This window comes from Malaya genurostris, chromosome 3, assembly GCF_030247185.1.
Source record: "Malaya genurostris strain Urasoe2022 chromosome 3, Malgen_1.1, whole genome shotgun sequence".
NCBI lineage: Eukaryota > Metazoa > Arthropoda > Insecta > Diptera > Culicidae > Malaya > Malaya genurostris.
The window spans coordinates 226,029,907-226,049,553 of record NC_080572.1 but is presented as its reverse complement, the minus strand read 5'-3'; the positions used below and the strand labels follow the sequence as shown (position 1 = coordinate 226,049,553).

The 19,647-nt window shown below is 40.2% G+C and overlaps 1 protein-coding gene across 1 annotated transcript in view; it reads left to right on the top strand.

Annotated features, from left to right (window-relative positions):
* Positions 1-623: 623 nt before the first annotated feature.
* The window catches only part of LOC131439609 (RNA polymerase-associated protein LEO1), a 40,675-nt gene continuing 21,651 nt past the window's right edge, over positions 624-19,647 (top strand). Inside the window, exon 1 of the mRNA XM_058610847.1 lies at positions 624-1,197. Coding sequence (XP_058466830.1) covers positions 1,153-1,197 — 45 coding nt within the window. The 5' untranslated portion in view covers positions 624-1,152. The remainder of the gene's footprint in view (positions 1,198-19,647) is intronic.

Here is a 19,647-nt window from a genome sequence, read left to right as displayed (position 1 = left end):
TCGTAAAAAATCGGAAAAGAATAGGAGGAAGAAAACGATTTGACGATTCAGTTCGCTCATTATAACTCAATTCCGAAAGATTTCCGAACTAATCGGTTGGACGCAAAATTCATTAGGAATCGGTTGTTGCACTGGAGTCCGCATTGATTCGGAATCCATACTGAAATCCACATGGAATTCTGAATGAAAATTTGTTGCTTACTGGGATCGGCTTCGGATTTCACTCCGAATTGAAAATGTGGGTGGTTGTTGTAGAATTTACAATTCTGTATAAAATGTTCAAAACGTTGTATGTAACAATGAGAGATTCTCTTTGTTTACTTTTTCTTTTGATTATTACGGCACTCTTAGTAATCCTTCTCTCCAATCATTTACCGATAATAATAACTAAAGCTATCATCTTTTAATCTACTCTGGAGAAATTACCGAAAAAAGCAGGAATATTTCGCAATAATCGAAAGAGAAAGTAAACAAAGAGAATCTCTCATTGTTACATACGTCGTTTTGAACATTCTATACATAATTTTGAAATCTCTCCTTTGGATTTCTTACTGGGAAATTTTATTTTAGATCGCTTTCGTAATGTCATTTATAATGACAACTGAATGAAAAATTTCAACAAGAAGAATCGGAAAATCGTTTTCCTTCGATTCGACAGTCAGCCATCACATCAGCTAAGCTAGAGAAGTGGTGTTCTATAAGCGTCGTTAAGTAGGCACAGCAGCAGCAGCAACAACACCTTTATTGGAATTAAAAGTTGTGTAGAGGAAAAAGTGGAAGTGTCGGAAGGAATTTATTTTCATTGCTTAGCCAGAAGCGCTTTCCAAGTTTTGTCCTTTCTGCGTTGAGTGTTGACTGTGAATCACAAGTGTAAGTGAGTGAGATTTGGCGAGGAAAATAGTTGCCGTCAAGCGCTGAAAAAATAAGCGTAAAAAAGTTTCTGCGGTGGAAAGAAGCAGCATTAGCGGAGAAAAGTGCTCTGGTGTGAAATATATTTTTCTCTGCTGCCGAAATTCGAGCTGAGTTGCCAACGAGCGTGAAAGGTCTGCAGAGCGAAGGAAAAACGAAATAAGGAAACAAGTCAACCGGGTAGGAATACAAAAAAAAAACGGAACAGTTTGCCCATCAGTACTAGCGGAAAAGTTCCTCGAAATGGTTATCAAAGTGTATATCAGTGGAATGTCGGGAAGCAAAGAGGTAAGTTATTGCAAACACACACCCCGATTACAGTTATTTGGTCCGTTTACTAAATATGGCAATGAATCTTCCCGAACAACATTGCCGCAATTTGACTTTGATGATTCAACACGTTGTTAACAATATGTTTCATACCTGGAAAAGTTCGTCGACGGCGAACTGAACGGTTCGAGAGTAATGATAGATGATTTTAATTCAATCGAGCTCCGTTGATTAGGAGGGATGGTCCGGATGATGTCATTGATGTGTCAAAAAATTTGTGTTTGGTCGAAGGAAGTGGTTTATGAACGATGGGAAAAAAGAGACGAAATCAAATCAATTTGGCTGTGGGAATGTAAAACGAGAAACGAGGTTCTATTTTTGAGATACTTTGTATCGAAAACGAAGTACATACATAAATAGAAAGATAAAACTTTGTCGTTGCCTGGCGATAACCACCAGCCAATGTTTGCGATAAGCAAGTTGTAGAGATTGATCAAAATGTCGAATCGACAAACAACTGAACATCGAACGTTCAGCCTGGTGGATTGTCAGAGCAGCCGCCTGCAGAATGATTCACTAGAAACGACACCGAAGCTTTTTTCAAGGTCCTTCTTTTTCTTTTAATTACTTTCAATAATCAAATTGATCTTATGCTGTTTCAGGTAGACACAATTATTTCGTTGAGCTTGATTAAGAAGATTCGAACGATATTTTTTAATCAGAAAATCATTCATTCGAGACAACGAAACTGCGCTGCAGTATCTTCAAATAAATATTAATAATCGTCATGCCACAGTTGTGTTGAGATGATTGGAACACCTATATATTGCGGCGTATCGTGCTGCTGAGTGGTAATCATTTCAAAATGCAGAATTGATTAGCATCATAATAACAGTTCCCTTCTGACAGTGGCCTGAGTCAACCATCCGAACCATGCAATTCAATCAATATATAGGTATGGCAGAAAATTGATGATTGCAATTAAACTAACAATTAGATGTGGACTTTCCAGTGATTGTTCATTGAAAAGCGTTGTTTGATGGAAGTAAGGGAGTTACTGAACGTGTTTGCGTTCTTTGAAATTTAGTTCTTCCAGTAATTGTGTTAAAGCTAAACAGAGCCGTTTATTTTTAAATATTATAAGAACAAATATAAACCGAGGCCAGAAAAATAGACATGTAAAAAGTATAAATAAAATCAATGCAATATTTTTGTGCTGAATCTCTTTGATACCCCTTTCCTTGGGGTAAACGCAGTCCGACGACGACAGTTTCTATATCATCCAGCGCGGGCTGCGGTCTATTGGTTCATCTATCGCGCCTTTGTCCATTAACTTGTTGTCACTGTTGTGACAGATGAATCTTGTTGTAACATTTTATTGTTGTCAATCTTTGTTCCAGAATTACTGAAATCGGTACAAAAATCTTTCAATGGTTATCCAAATTTTGTGCTAGGGCACATAACCGTTTTCAATATGTTTACGTTTCGTCTTTGACTCATCAGTGCATAGAAGTTCAAGTTGAAAAACTGTGCATAAACTTCTCGTCTCCTTAGCGGCTCAAAATAAATTGCGGAGCTTTCCATTAAGCAGTTCAATTTGAATTTGAGAGTTGCTTTCGCGTTTTTCACGGATAATTTTCCTGGAATTGGTAGTGGAAACGTAAGATAATGGGTACATTAGTGCGCATGATGTTGTTGCGAATGACAGTTCGCAGGAGCTTTTATTGAAGATTTTAGGTTTTTATTTAAATGCATTTGAATGAACACTGAACACTAAGAAATATATAACAGACACGAAATGGAATATAGATAAGAATACTTACTTATCTATAGCACTTACTACTTTAACCCAACCAACAGAAAATTTAAAAAGAATATCAGTAAAATTGGACCCTGATATTGCACATCCGCTCAAAACCATACTAAAAAGGTTTGGTCTGGATTGGCTATTCAGCAGTAAGAGCTATCAATCAAACACTGTATTAGGATCTATAAAAGACCACTTGAGTTTAAAATTTGAAATTTCAAAAAAATCCGGAATATACGAAATTTCGTGTTCACCTTGTGATAAAAAATACTTTGTGTGTCAACTAAGCAGCATTTGCGGGAAGTTTTAGTTTTCTGTTTTAATTGGAAGCAAAGTGCAGCTGAAGCACATCAAATGTATGTGGATGTTGATGATCCAACTGATAAATCATGTAACGAATGGTTTCGACGTTTCAAGAATAGAAATTTCTGCGTTGAAGACAGTCCTCGCTCTGGACAACAACAAAAAAAAAATCGAAGACTAGCAGTTGGTGGCATTACTCGATGAAGATCCGAGTCAAACGCAAGAAGAGATTGCAGAATCATTGGAAGTTCAAGCAAGCAGTTTCTGTACGATTTAAATTCATGGAAATGACTCAAAACAAATCGGGTAGTCGGGTGCCTCATGAACTAAAACCCAGAAACATTGAAAGATTTTTCACTTGTAGCTGTTTCAAAGAAAAGGGGTTTTCCTATCGTGTTATTACTTGGGATGAAAAATGGATATCCCAAGAAGAAAAAATACTACGCTATGCCGGGTCAATTGCCGCCATCTACCTCAACATCAACACCAAAGCCGAATATTCATGATTCGAAGGTCATGTTGTGCATCTGGTGCGACCAAAAGGAAGGTATATGCATCTGACGAGCTGATGGCAAAGATATGACTAAGTTATTCTCCTGCATGACAACGCTTGGTCTCATGTCGCAAAAGTAGTGATAATATATTTCGAAACGTTCAAGTGGGACATTTTGCTGTACCCGTCGTCTTCTCCTGACATTGCTCCTTATGATTACTGGGTGTTTTGACTGATGCAGCACGATCTGGCATTGTTTTATTTTCTATTCTTATACAGGGTCCGGCACTCGAAGTGTAACCAACTTCAGACCGCTCGCGCAGCTGACGTACGGGCATCAGCTCTCTAGAAATTTGCTAAATGACAGTTCGGAGTTGTATTGTTTACAAGCGCAAGAAAGCATTTTGCCAAAAGTGAACGCGAAAAAAAATCAGTGATGGATTTAAAACGTAATAGTGTGATTGCTTTATATTTAGATGGAAAATCACAACCAGCGATTGTTCGTGAGCTCAAACACCTTAAAGTGAATAAAGTTTTTGTTTATCGCACCATAACTCGTTACAATAATACTGGTAGCATCGCAAAACGTCATGGAGGTGGTCATCATCATAGTTCAATAACTCTTCTAAAGACTGGTCATCAAGACTGCAACGTCACGTGAGATGGTTCAAAAAGTGAAGAAGCGACTTGAACGAAATCCTCGACGAAGTGCCAATCAAATGGCAAAAGAACTGAAAATATCCGACCGTAGCATCCGCCGCATACTGAAAAATGATCTGAAGGCCTTACAAGATCCAAAAGGCGCATGATCTCACACCGAAGCAGCAACAAGTTAGACTTGAGAGAGCGAAGGAGTTGCTTCGTTTGGCCGAAAGCGGTCAATTTCCGAACATTGTATTTTCTGACGAGAAAATTTTTCCAATTGAGCAATTCGTAAACTCTCAAAACGATAGGGTTTACTTGACCGACCGATTATACGAGAATTTGAGTCATCGATTGGCCACCAGGAGGCAGCACCCGCAACAGATAATGGTTTGGGCCGCTGTAACCGCAGATGGGCGCTATCCAATCGTTTTCATCGAGCCTGGCGTCAAGGTAAATTCGACATATTATCGGGAAAGTATTCTGGAGGTTGCTTTGAAGCCGTGGGCAGACAAACATTTCGGTGGCAGACCATGGACGTTTCAGCAGGACTCGGCACCGTCTCACAAAGCTCGAGTGAACCAAGAATGGCTGAAAAACAACGTTCCGAACTTCATCACGTCCACACAATGGCTCTCGAATTCACCAGATGCGAATCCAATGGATTATTCTCTTTGGGCCATTTTGGAGAGCAAAGTCCGAACTAAAAGATACACCAGTCTCGAGGCGCTGAAAAAAGTTATTGTCCGCGAGTGGGCCTAAATACCTGCAAGTCACATTCGGCAGCTTGCGATTCGTTTTTTGACCGTCTCAAGGCCATAGTCAAGGCAAAAGGTGGTCATATCGAGCAAAAGTGAATTGATTCTGAATTTTTACACATTTTGTACTTTGAATTAAGTAAAAGTAATTTTCCAAACTGAATTTATGGCCTTTTTAATTGGTTACACTTCGAGTGCCGGACCCTGTAAAAAAGTACGGGTGCTACTTGGATAACGGGGATCTTGTATCCCACGTTATCATGTTGACATTGTGTAGGGGAGACCGGGGCTGGTTGACTGATTTTCACTTTCGAAATTTCTGTACTCTTTCTGGTTACACTTTTTGAAAAACGGTTTGCCTTTTCGGGCAAATGTGTGATTTTTTTCATTCCTGAATAAAAGTCAGGAAAATAGTTATTGACAATCAAATGCGAAAAAAAATCGGCCAACCAATCCCAGAGCCGGTGTAGGTTGGTCGAGTTTGAAAAAATATGTGAAACACATCAAATGAAGCGATAAAAATTTTCATTAGTAAAAAACGTTAGTATGTATCAGTTTTTATTATGTAGGTACGTGAAAAAGCTCCCTTTTTTGGTTTTTGAGTTCGCACTTACGTTTGGTTTCATTTTTCTACTCCTCCAAAGTTGCTTTTATTGGAGAATTGGTAAAATTTGAAACGATTCACGATTCACAACCTTGACGCTCCTCCGAATCAGTTCGCATACTCGCCTTGGAAAGAGGTCTGACATTTTCAGGATGGCTTACATCTGCAGCATATTCTACACTGACGGACGAGTTTTGTTCGGGGTTTAGTCAATCTGCGACTAATTCCGTCAGGAACTCTAAGTGCTAAAAGTTTTCATGTCATTTGATTTATAAAATATTGAAATCATTTTTTCTTTCGTAAATTTTCAACATTTTATGAGTCCAATCTCTAATTTTTATTTGTCAATAATTTTAATTATTTTCTATTACTTATTTTTCATGTATGTTTTACCTTATAATCATCGATATAAGCATAATATCCAATTCCGTCCGAAAGAAGGGAGATGATTTGATCGATTTCCGAAAAAGGCTCAAATAAAAGTTCCTACAGTCTCATAGTTTGCTGTTTAATTTCATCCAGAACTATAGGGTAAAGTGTGTTTAATCATTTAGTGCGACGATGCAAAATAAAGAAAAATTCTTATCAATTTGACATAACTGTTTACAATTTGAAAAGGTTATGTTAGTTTATACCCAAATAAAAGTTCTCATTTTATTCAAGATTGAAAAAAAAACATTTCTTCACAAAATCTTCTGGTGATATTTTTGAAAATTTAAGTAATATGAGAAAGGTATCATACACCACTAGGTGAATTAAAACAGGTTTCATGTGTTGACAACAGAAAAAAAGTGAAAAAGCACCTACCTACCTACCACGAAAACAAATTTATTTGGTCTGAATAGATAACGATTTCCTATTTCGTGGATAGCAAATGCTGAACCGATAACTTCTACCATATTAACAACAAACATGGTATCAAGTTTTTCTGTAGTTTCATATGCTAAAAAATTGTCGTCATATTCTCTTTATTTCCTATTTCTACATATTGCGTACACTGCGTACATTTTTTTGAAATTGTTCCAGTTCCAAAGGATATATTTGAGTCCTGTGAAAACGAGCAGAATATTTTGAAGCCAACAAATTTTCTTCATCTCCACAGGCTCTATCAATTGTAATTTTGAAAAACAGTGTTTTGCTCGTTTCAGATGGTGCGCTTTCCACAAAGTTTTGAAGCAAAATGTGCTCATTAAAAAGAACGGTGTCTTCGTTTTCCATTTTTGTGGTTTGACTGTTTTTATAAGGAATATTTATGACATTTCCACAAGGTAGACTGTTATAAAAATCATAAGTTGTGTTTTAAGGGCTGCATATGGCATTGATAAGAATTTCATAAGTCATGCTTATGAAATTCATATGTGTGCTTACTGAATGTATAAGTCTTCAGTGAAATAAAAATTGTGCTGGTTCATAAGTCACAACTTATAAAATTATTGAGTTATATATTTTATTTCTGTTAGTAAAACTTCAATTGCATTCACTGTCGGCCTAACACGGGTACGCTTAAAATTATGTGGGCCGCTAGTTATATTTCCAGAACTGGCGACACTAATGTTAATAGCTAAAATCTAGCAACACCAAAATAAAGTAATTATTTAACATAAACGTACTCACTGCGCTTTGTGTTGTTCACAGTGACTTGAAAAAATCAATTTGACTAAAACATGGAAATTTCAAGACAAGCATTTCGTTGAATTATTTTTCACAACTTTCGACGTGGATTATCTCAACAAGAGTATGTCTTTACGACTATGACTTAGTTCTTTGTATGGCGATGAAGCACCATCAAAAACCACTGTATATCGCTGGTATAGTGAATTCAATCATGGTCGTAGTTCGGTCGCCGACGAATTTCGTGAAGGTCGTCCAAAATCAGTTGTTTCGTCAGAAACCATCGATGCTGTGCTTGAACTGATAATGCAAGATCATGCAAGTCATCGTCGTGTCACCGTGAGATAGAGGCATTCTTGGTCATTAGTTCCACACGCGTGCATTTAATATTGCATGACTACCTGGTCGTAAAAAAGGTTTGTTCTCGTTGGAATCCACACAATTTACCAATCACTCAAAAAGAGGCTCGTGTCGAGTGGTGCAAGGAAATGTTAAAAAAATACGATCGCGGTACATCACCCGACGTATATAAGATCGTAACTGGTGACGAATCATGGAAATATACGTATGAGCCGAAAACAAAACAGTAATCGACTGTGTGGGTGTTCCAAGACGAGCCAAATCCAACAAAAGTTGTTCGCGCATGAAGCACTTCGAAGAAAATGGTCGTCTGTTTTTGCCTTTCTCGTACATAAAGGCTATACAATCACTGCATAAACCGACTTTTAAACCGAGGCCCGGAGGGCCGAATGTCATATACCATTCGTATCAGCTCGACGAACTGAACAAATGTCTGTCTGTGTGTGTGTGATCAGATCAGATCAGAACAAATTGACTCAAATGGCACGTTTCCCTTGATATTTGAAGATTTGTGCCTTGCCATCAATTTGTTTTTAGCATCATTTTCCCCGATATATAAGAGGGAAGGATTGAAGGGAAATTGTAAGGTTTGGACTAGGAGGATGGGGAAAATTGACGACACAAAAACACAAAAAAGCAGAAGTAAATTTTGCATCCCTAAGGGATGCTGAACAATCTGCTGGGGATCACATTTAGTAGAAGCAGAAGTAAATTCTGAACATCTACGAGGTCCCGAACAGTCTACTATAAAACCTATTTAGGTTTGTTACTATGTGCGTTCTTTCTGATGAACGATGCACAGTTAATAAAACCTCCAACCCCCGAGAGGATTTAGAGATTTTACAAAAGCGACACCATTCTGCACTCCCGGAAGAATGCAGAACGATTCACAGTATGTACGAGCAGAAGTAAATTCGGTACCCCACAAAGGATGCCAAACAATCTGCTAAACCCTATTTAAAGGGAATACAGAAAGGATTCATTCACTCCAGGAAGAACGATGAACCCTTCTGAGTATAGCTCCTTATCACATTGGGTGAGAAACGAGAGAATATCCTTTTACTGGCATGTTTGGATGCAGCCCAAGAACGAATCTTGTGCTTTATCCAACTAGTTAAAAGTGGTGAAGCTGGTTCCGGACCAACGAAATCATTCGTTGCACCAGCTCTAGCTAACTCATCAGCCCATTCATTTCCAGTAATACCAGAATGACCGGCTACTCATAAGAAGTAAACAGCATTTGAGATGCTAAGGTCTTCAATTTGAGTTCGACATACGATCACCAGATTCGTCCGTGAATCATTCGAACTGAGTGCTTTTAAGGCTGCCTGAATGTCGGAACAAAGATAAATTCGTTACCACACATCCTCTGCTGAAGTGCCGATTGTATTCCACACAGAATCGCGTAGATGTCTGCTTCGAGCACAGTACAGTATCTACCAAGTGAATGAGACTGCTCTAGCCTCATTTCACGGCAGTAGACACCAGCACCAGCACGACCATTCAACAGAGAACCGTCCGTATTACAAACTATGTGTTCATCAAGTTGTCGTTCCTAATAACCAGTCAACCATTCCTTACGAAGAGGATAGCTCACATTGAATGTTTTGAAAGGAAAACTGCATGTGAGAGAGTCCTTTGGAGATGATTTAGCTTTGACTAAACTGTCGCATCTCCTTTCTGCCACAATACAAGACATCCGTATGCTAAAATTGGTCTAACGATAGTTGTGTAGATCCAATGAATGTATCTGGGTTTGAGTCTCCATGACTTTCCAAAAGCTCGTATGCATTGGCCGAAAGCCGTGCAAGCTCTTTTAATCCTGTAGTCAATGTGAGCAGACCAATTCAGTTTTGAATCAAGAATAACCCCGACGTATTTAACTTGATCAACCACAGTGACCTCTGAACCGAAGAACTGTAACGGACGAGCTCTTGTGATTATCCTACGACGAGTGGAAAGCACCATTGACGTTTTGCCCGGATTTACAGATAATCCCACCTGACAACACCATTTCTCAACAGATCGCAGCGCTTTAATCAAAGAGAGTGGTAATGCTTATATCGGTCATCAATATATGATAATCGTCGGAAAAAATCATAAGTCGGAAATCCAAGGTTATTAAGTTTCCTTAACAAACCATTAGCGACTGGGTTCCATAAAAGTGGGAATAGTACACCACCTTGAGGACACCCACAGACGCTTAGCTTTCTAATCTCTGCTTGCGGAAGCGATGAACAAAGAAGTCGATTGCTAAGCATTGCGTGTATTCAGTAAGGGAAAACTCAAGATATTCCGTTCACGACTGCATTGTTTAACCTTCTGCAGCCATTCAGTCCTCGGCACGGAAATACACCTTGACTTAGGCGTTCCATGGAACAGGAAACCAGTGGATCAATTCTTTGTAGAAAATAATTCCGCCGGATGCCACACGGCTTACCTGTTTGGTGGACTTATACCACCGGTACAGGTGGACCGTAGCATTATTCTCAGTCAGTTGGGAAACCGCTACCGACACTACACGGCTATCTAGGCTGCTCAGAAAGGGAAGTTTACATTGATGGACAATTTCCATGGATGGTCTGTGTGTGTGTTTTTTTTTCCTCCCAACCTCCCTCAGCAGAGAAAACCGATTGGAAAAACTCTGCTACACCTATATGCCTCGATCCCCCTGGTACCACTGATGCGACTGCTTCAGGGGGGGGGGGGGCAATGTGCTCCTGCACTCTTCTATTGCTGTGCTCATGCAGTTTTGGTCGCTTCTAATCCGTGCTCATGCACTTATCGTATTGCTCAAACTCTTCAAGCGATCCCAGCTTGCTGGTCGCTCCTCCACTTTCTCTGTAACTCCGTCAGCATTTTTGTAACTGCCCTGCTGATCGCGTTCTACGTCTCCTCAGTGCGGTACATCTCGTCGACAACGTTTTCTACAATTAATGCCGGCATCGATCTTCTTATCGCCTCGAATCTGGGGCAAATGAACACTACGTGCTTCGGTGTCTCCTCCACATTCACGCACTCCGGGCACAAGGGCGAAGCGGCATGGCCAAACCGATGTAGGTACTGCCTGAAGCAGCCATGACCAGACAAAAACTGTGTTAGGTGGAAGTTCACTTCTCCATGCTTCCGGTTCACCCAGGTCGACACATTAGGGATGAGCCGATGAGTCCATCTCCCTTTCTCCGTGGAATCCCATTCCTGTTTCCACTTTGCCATTGAGGCCGTTCGCACTAACGTTCTCACTTGCCTGGTCGTCCTCCGCACGTAGCACTCGATATCCTCCTCCAATGTGATGCAGATTGGGATCATCCCTGCAATCACACAAACTGCCTCCGACGATATCGTTCTATATGCGCTCGCTACTCGCATGGCCATGAGCCGGAACGCACTGTTTAGCTTCGCCCGATTTCGCTTGGTTTTTAGCGCCGCACGCCAGGTTGGAACTTCGTACCGCAGTATCGAAGATGACACACTCGCCAGCAGCCGCCTCTTGCTGCTTCTTTGACCACCGCAGGCGTAGTCGACGTGGCTGTTAAAGTTTAGTCGATCGTCGATCATCACACCCAGATGCTTTAGTTGTCGCTTCGATGCTATTGCGTGTTCTCCGACAGAGATTTCCACTCGCTGCACTGCCTTGCAGTTGCTCACCAATAGCACCTCCGTTTTGTGGTGGGCTATCTTTAGCTTGACTCCATTCATTCAGTTTTCGATGATGCCGATCGATTCTACCTCCTCCGGCGTCTCGCCTGTTACTGATAAAACGATATCGTCCGCGAAACCCACGAGCACGACGCCTGTGGGTAGCTGCAGCGTAAGCACTCCATTGTACATAGCGTTCCACAGCGTTGGTCCGAGGATGGAGCCTTGTGGAACTCCCGCCGACACATTCATCCTCCTCTGTCCAGTTTCAGTGTCGTACACCAAGACTCTGTTCTGCCTCCCAGCTGGCGCTATTGAACGCGTTCTTGACGTCAATTGTGATTACGGCGCAGTGCCGGTTTCCTCTCCTCTTCTGTTTGGACGCTTTCTCGGCCCTCTCTAGGACCGTCCGGATAGCATTCACCGTCGACTTTTCTTCCGAAATCCGAACTGCAACCGTGACAGTCCATTCTCTCCTTCTGTAAACGGCTCCACCCTGTTAAGGATGACCTTCTCCAGCAGCTTCCCAAGTGTGTCCAGCAGGCATATCGGTCTATACGATGCTGGATCCCCCGGCGGTTTTCCTGGCTTTGGCAGTAAAACCAGTTTCTGTACCTTCCAAATGTCTGGGAAGTGGCCTTCTTCCAAACATTTCTGCATCGCCGACCTGAACATATCGGGGTAGGCCAGGGCCGCCGATTTCAACGCCACGTTGGGAACCCGTCCGGACCCGGAGCTTTGTTCACTTTCAGTTTTTTCGCCACTGCTTCTAACTCGGCATTGGAGACCTGCTGAGCTTCCGCACTATCTTCGTCTTCCTCACCATATGGTGTTGGTGGCCACGTCGTTGGGTCGTGCTTCGGAAAGAGACCCTCTACGATTATCTTCAGCTTATCTGGGCACATTTCGGCTGGCGAAGAGGTCCTTGTCGAAGGCCTTCGTCTTCCACTTTCGCTCGCATGTTCTGCTTCCCTGTATGGCCGTGGGGTTCCGTTGGCCAACGCTGTAGCAGACCGCCTGGTGATCACTATGGGTGTACTCTTCGCTTACTCTCCAGTTCATGTTGCGCGCCAGCGATGGGCTGCAGAAGGTAATGTCGATGATCGACTCCCGCCCGTCTTTCCTGAATGTGCTAACGGTGCCAGCGTTGCAGTTGTACCTCGAACTTCGCTAGCGCTTTCAGCAGGCTGTAACCTCTAGCGTTGGTTAGCCTGCTACCCCACTCCACGGCCCACGCATTGAAGTCTCCGCCGATCAGTACCTGACCTGCGTCCAACCAGATGGTCGGTTAACTCCTCCAGCATTCGATCGAATTTCTCCGCTGTCCACCTGTGTGTGTGTGTGTGTGTGTGTGTGTGTGTGTGTGTGTGTGTGTGTGTGTGTGTGTGTGTGTGTGTGTGTGTGTGTGTGTGTGTGTGTGACAAATATTGTCACTCACTTTTCTCAAAAACGGTGTGACCGATTGTGAAAACAAACTTATATTCAAATGAGAGGTCTGATGGTCCCATATAAAGTTCCTGAATTTCATTTGAATCCGACTTCCGGTTGCGGATATACAGGATGGTGTGCAACAAGAATGTGAAAATAATGCTTTAAAATGTGAAAATAATGCATTAAAACGTGAAAATAATATCACTCACTTTTCTCGGAGATGGCTTAACCGATTTTATCAAACTTAGATTCAAATGAAGGTCTCATACAAAGTTCCTGACTATTCTTTAGATCCGAATTCTAATTCCAGAATTACAGGACGATATGCACCAAAAGTGTGAAATTAATGTCACCTAATTTCCTCGAGGATGGTTGAACCGAGTTTCACAAACTTTGATTCAAATTAAAGGCCTCATGGTTCCAAACAAAGTTCCGGAATTTCATTTGTATCCAACTTCCGGTTCCGGAATTACAAGATGATATGCACCAAAAATATGGAAATAGTGCTCGGAGGTGCAAATTCTTAAGATGCCATAAGAATATCCCAATTCCGGAGATAGAGTGCTCAGTAAGAAAATGTCAATTTCAGGAATAGTTTGTTCATAAGCTACCTCTTTATATTGTCTAGTGATTTTCTCTAGTTTGCAGACCATGAGACTTTGTAACTAAATAAACTATTGATAGTCCTATAAATGATTTGCTGAATTTTATCCAAATCCGACTATCGGTACATTTTTTTTCAAAATTCAAATCGTAATAGAGAATCGTAAAAAAACGTGTAGTTCATATTAGTGCCGAAAGTACCGGCAATAATAATCAAATATGATAAAATTTAGCTCACTTCACTTTCTCACATATGATTGAATAGATTTTCACTAATTTAAATTCAAATGTAGTGTATCAATGTAGTAGTACTATGCAACAGAAATCTTCGAAACTATTTTCTGAACTTGTTTAAATTGTAGTATTTTGGAAAATTCCTGCTGTAATATACAGAAGAAAATGAGCATGAGAAAGGCATCATTACACCACTAGGTGGATTAAAACAGTATTTTTTGTTGAAGAACGGGTCATGTGACAACTGTTCCGATGAAGCAACGTAAGCCAATCAATTCGGAATGGTACACAACCATTCGTTTGCTTGAAGTCTTTGGAGAAATTCGCAAAACGAACAAGACAAGACGAATCATCCTCCATCAAGACAATGCGAGATCTCACACATCAGATTAAATCAGCGTCTTTTTGGCCGGCCAAAACGTCTAATCCACCGTACAGCCCTGACTTGGCACCCAATGATTTCTTATTATTTCCGCATATCAAGAAAAAATTACGTTGTCAACGATTTTCGACGCCAGAAGATGTTTTTAAGATATCATCTTCACAGTAACAAAAATGCTTTTCTGATTGGTTCGAACGCATGCAAAAGTGTACCGATGACCATGGAGAATACTTTGAAAAACAATAAAATCATTTTCACTTAAAAATATCTTATTCGCTATTCCCGAAATATAAATAGTGGCCCTCGTAATATTGCCGAAACAGCAACGCCCACGTGTTTTGCTACAGGTACATGACTAAGGCTTACCCACACCAACAGGTAGTTTTATAGAGGTTTTCAAATGTACACCTCAACGGGAATGCAGCCCCGTTTTAATTTTTATCATCGCTGCTTTCTATATCAACTTCAATCGGGCGATGGCAAGCGGTAGTCAATAAATATTCTCGAGAACAACCAATCCGGAAAGCACTGAACAACAGATTGCGGGGCATTGGAAATTTGGCACCATTTGCTCCAATTCCCTTGTTTTCGTGTGCAAATAAGTTTCACTGTTTATGGGCGGCTTCGTTGATTTTCATGAGATATTCTGTCTGTTGGCAAACCCAATTTTGATCAGAGATTTGTCATCTGTGGCACCGTTGTTTTGAACAAAAAACAGAGATTGACTTAGTCTAATCACATGATTGACCAAGAGTCTCAGTCGATTAGATACCAACCAATCAGATTAACTCTTTCGGAAAGGTTAAAATCATTGCCATATACCATATAGCTGCCAGCACTTTGCAATGATTATAAATTTAGATTTATTTTTCCTCATTTTTCGTTCGCTTCTAGCGTTTGGTCAAGCTTAGGCCGTTTAGCCCAAGCAAGCTCAAGTTTACGCAAGTTTATCTCAGTAAATCAGTGGATTTTATTATGTTTTGTTTTTTTTTTGTTTCCTGCAATGATAGACAACCCCAGACTAACGGAAGAGAAGTTGGTCGATCAATGCGATTGGTTTCTTCGCTAATCGGAGTCGTGCGAAGTTTTAAACAAATTGCCATTGGATGTAGGACCTGTCTACTTAAAAACATATGGCCTAACACAAATTCTTTTTTGGCACAATTTCGAGAACATAGTTACTGTTCATTGATGCATGGAATTCTCTCGTTTAGATAGACTGATTCTACCATCCATCATATGCCATCATCATCACCATCATTATCATCATTCATTCGCAATATTACCGAGAAAGATGTACTCGTCTTGATCGTGACCTTCGTCCTTCCTCTCACAAACAAGGGTATGATCGTGGGAGGTGCAATTTGAATTAACTGCTCGCTCTCGTCTCAGAGAACGAACGAGAAGAACTCGGTCGGTCGGGGCGAGGTCGATGGGAATAAAAACTGTTCTCTTTGTTGTCCCGCTTTTTTTCCCGCTTGCGAACCAAGATCTTTGTCAAGGTCACGATAGAATCTGCCATTCATCCGTCCGCTGTTGGGACCGAACCTGCTGTCGTTTGTTTGGCTGTTGGTGCTTGGACAAGACGCTGGTGGGATGAATTATGTTTATTTACACACCTGTTAGTAGGTTTTTTCGGTGGGCTCAGTTTTTGGCGAACATAGCTTCAGACGTGGTTGTACTCATTATCGCGGATTCATTCAAATATTCTGCTCACCTCTTTGAGGTCATTAACTTTAGATCGAACACGACAAACAGACACTCACACTGTTATCTCTGTTTTAATTTCAGTTTCAATTGTGTTTTTTATTGTTATAAAAAAAACGCTAAGATATGCGAACTTTGGCCTTTTTCGTTGTGAAGTAGTTTATTTTATCTTAGAGATGTATAACCGAAAATCAAGACAATCATTCTGTTTTATGCTTTTGCGACAAAACGTTCATTATGGCAAACGAATAAGTACGTTTACTTTTGCTTTTTCCCCCCGAGAATCTGCCCTGTCGGCGATGACAAGATGGTTTAAAGATCATTACGAAAGACAAATTGTGAATTACAATGAATTGTCGGATTGTATAAAAATAAATTTCACTCGTGTTGTCTATGCGCGGGTCGCCGCTCCTGTTCGGTTCATGAACGCCTGTAGTATCTTACCATTTGATTCGGTCTGGTGTAGCAATTCATTTGGGATTCATACCCGTGGAATGGAAGAGTACTGTAATGGTCGAGCTATTTCCGAGAATATTTATTGCCTTCAATCTGATGATTTGTTGTTGTAAAGAAAATAGTAAAGCTGTCATGCGCACGGGTGTTTTCGTTTTCAATTTTACTATCATTTGTTGATGCGGTGCTATCTAAAGGATGATATAAATTGATTCTTGTTACGGGGACGTGTATTGCGTTATGGATAAGCGGATAAGTCTTCCACGCAGCCCGCCTGGGTTCGATTCTCAACCCTGCACATAGGGTCTGAAAGCTTTTCTGGTCCGAAGAGGTTAAAACCTACATCTATAATTGGAACAAAAAAATCTTACTATCAAGCTCGAGAACGTCGTATAAAAAGCTTATATATTCTTAAAAGTTCTATTATATTCAATCGAACGAATTTTACCTCCTCCTCGATTTTAGACACATCCTACGAGGTCTATTTCTAAGCCATCATCAACCACTCCAAAACTCACAATCGTTACTGTCGGTCTTTCTCTCTGGCTTTTGCCCATCATGCACTTAACAACTGTAGTCCGCTGTAATGAGTTGTATTTCTCACCAAGAGTCAAAGGTGGAGAAATGTAAAACCTGATAGTTATCATGAAGTCATGATAAAGCTTGCTTCATCTAGAATTGGAACAAACTTTTGCTCATATTGTGGCGCTCCTGGTGGACGAATTTGTAAGTTCTTGGCGCCCACGTGTCGGGAATTTTGTCAGCTTCACGTATGATTTTTGACATTCGGCAAATCGATTGTACTTTGTGAACAATCAACATGGAAGCAGAAAGAAGGGAAAAAATTGTGCACAGTTATTTTAAAAATCCATTGTGGTCTGCATCTAGGCTAGCTGAATATTGAAGACGATTCGGAAGCCTCAAGCCAATCGTCGGAGTGGAACTGTCGACCGGAAACTGCGTGGTAAGATTTTGAAGACGATTAAGATGAATCCTAATCTGTCGGACCGTGATTTGGCCAGAAAATTCGGTGCTGCCGTGACCGTGAGGAGAACTCGACTCCGGGAAGGAATCAAGTCGTATCGAGCTGGAAAACAGCCAAGTCGGACCATAAAACAGAATAGTGTGGTCAAAATTCGTGTTCGGAAACTATATGACCAGGTGCTGACCAAGTTCGACGGGTGTCCTCTGATGGACGATGAAACCTATGTCAAGGCTGACTTCGGGCAAATCCCAGGTCAAAAATTTTACTTGGCAACGGCTCGGGGGGATGTTCCAGCCAAATTAAAAATGGTTTTTGCGGACAAATTTGCAAGAAAATTTATGATTTGGCAGGGCATTTACAGCTGTGGCAAAAAATACGAAAGTTTTCGTTACAAATAAGACAATGATATCGGAACTACACCAAAAAGAGTGTCTCCAAAAACGAATTTTGCCGTTCATTCGATCCCACGACCATCCCGTAATGTTTTTGGCCAGATTTGGCAAGCTGTCATTACAGCAAAGTCGTTCAAGAATGGTATGCAGAGAAAGGGGTCCAGTTTGTTCCGAAAAACCTTAACCCAACCAACTGCCCCCAGTTTCGCCCTATTGAGAAATACTGGGCAATCATGGAGAAAAGACTCAAGGCAAAGGGAAAGGTTGTCAAAGACATCAATCAGATGACGACCTGGTTGAATAAGATGGCTAAAACGATGGACGAAGAAGGTGTGCGCCGTCTAATGAGCCGTGTTACAGGAAAAATTTGAAAATTCCTTCGAAACCGTGACGAATAGTTTTATCCGTATTTTTTCTTAAAAGTATGAAGAAAACGCTGCATTTGTATAAGAAAAGATCTTGAATTCAATAATAAATAACTGAAATACAGGCAATTGTCTTTGTTCCAATTCTATCTGAAGCAAGCTTTAATTGTTCATCATTTTATAATCAAAATGAGTAATAAGTCTTGTTGCATGAACATTAATTTTGGTCCAAAAATGCGTTACTTGAGTTACTCGTAACTCCAATTTTCTATCCGGATATCACTTTGAACCTTCTGCCTCAAGTGATGTGTTGGATTGCTTCATATGTGGTTAATAGTAAGGCAAAAAGCAGACGTTTCAAATCAAGAACTAATGAGGCATATTCATGTCATAATTTTGTTTTTTTTTTTTTTTTTTTTTTTAAATAACTATTTATTGGAATATGAGTTAAAATTAAATTATTAAGATTTAAATTGGGTGTTCAGCCACAAGTGGTGACTTTTCAGCCCTGTTATATATATATATGATTTGGTTATTACCATGAAGACATCATTTGCTTCCGCAGTTCTGAGATTTTTGTGTAGGGAAAATTCTAAACCTACTTGTATTGTGTAATGGGGAAAAGGAACTTATATACTAACTTACTAACTAATACAGAGAGCGAATCGATTCAATTGAAGATTGCATCGATTTTTGTCGGAATTTGCTTATAATATTATGTGACATTACATCTAATGGTTCTATATTTGTGAGTCTGTGTAACTCATTTGTACTAAACCAGGGAGGACGCTTCAGAATCATTTTCAGAATTTTATTCTGAATCCTTTGAAGCGTTTTCTTCCTGGTGGAACAACAGCTTGACCAAATTGGTACCGCATAAAGCATGGCTGGTCTGAAAATTTGTTTATAAATTAACAATTTGTTTTTTAGACAGAGCTTAGAATTTCTGTTTATAAGAGGATATAAACATTTAATATATTTATTACACTTTGCCTGGATTCCTTCAATGTGATCCTTGAAAGTGAGTTTTTTGTCATACGTTAAACCTAAGTATTTAGCTTGATCAGACCATGTCAATTCCAAGCCATTCAATTTGAGAATGTGATTATTGTTTGGTTTAAGAAAAGAAGCTCTTGGCTTGTGAGGAAAGATAATTAATTGCGTTTTTGCTGCATTTGGTTTAATTTTCCATTTTGACAGATAATCACTGAAAATATTTAAACTTCTTTGTAGGCGACTGCAGATCACTCTTAGATTTCTACCTGTGGCTAACAGACTTGTGTCGTCACAGAATAGCGATTTCTGACAACCACCGGGTAGATTTGGAAGATCAGAAGTGAAAATATTATACAAGATTGGAGCTACACTCGAACCCTGCGGAACACCGGCTCGTACGGGTAGCAATTCAGATTTACAATTCTGATAGCTAACCTGAAGAGTACGATCAGTTAAATAATTTTGAATCATTTTGATCAAATAAATAGGAAACTGGAAATCAGACATTTTTGCTATTAAACCTTTGTGCCAAACACTGTCGAATGCTTTTTCTATGTCTAGAAGAGCAACTCCAGTGGATAACCCAGAAGATTTATTTGATTTTATCATGTTCGTTACTCTGACAAGTTGATGAGTAGTTGAATGTTCATGACGAAATCCAAACTGCTCTGGTAAATAAATTGAATTCTCATTTATATGAGTC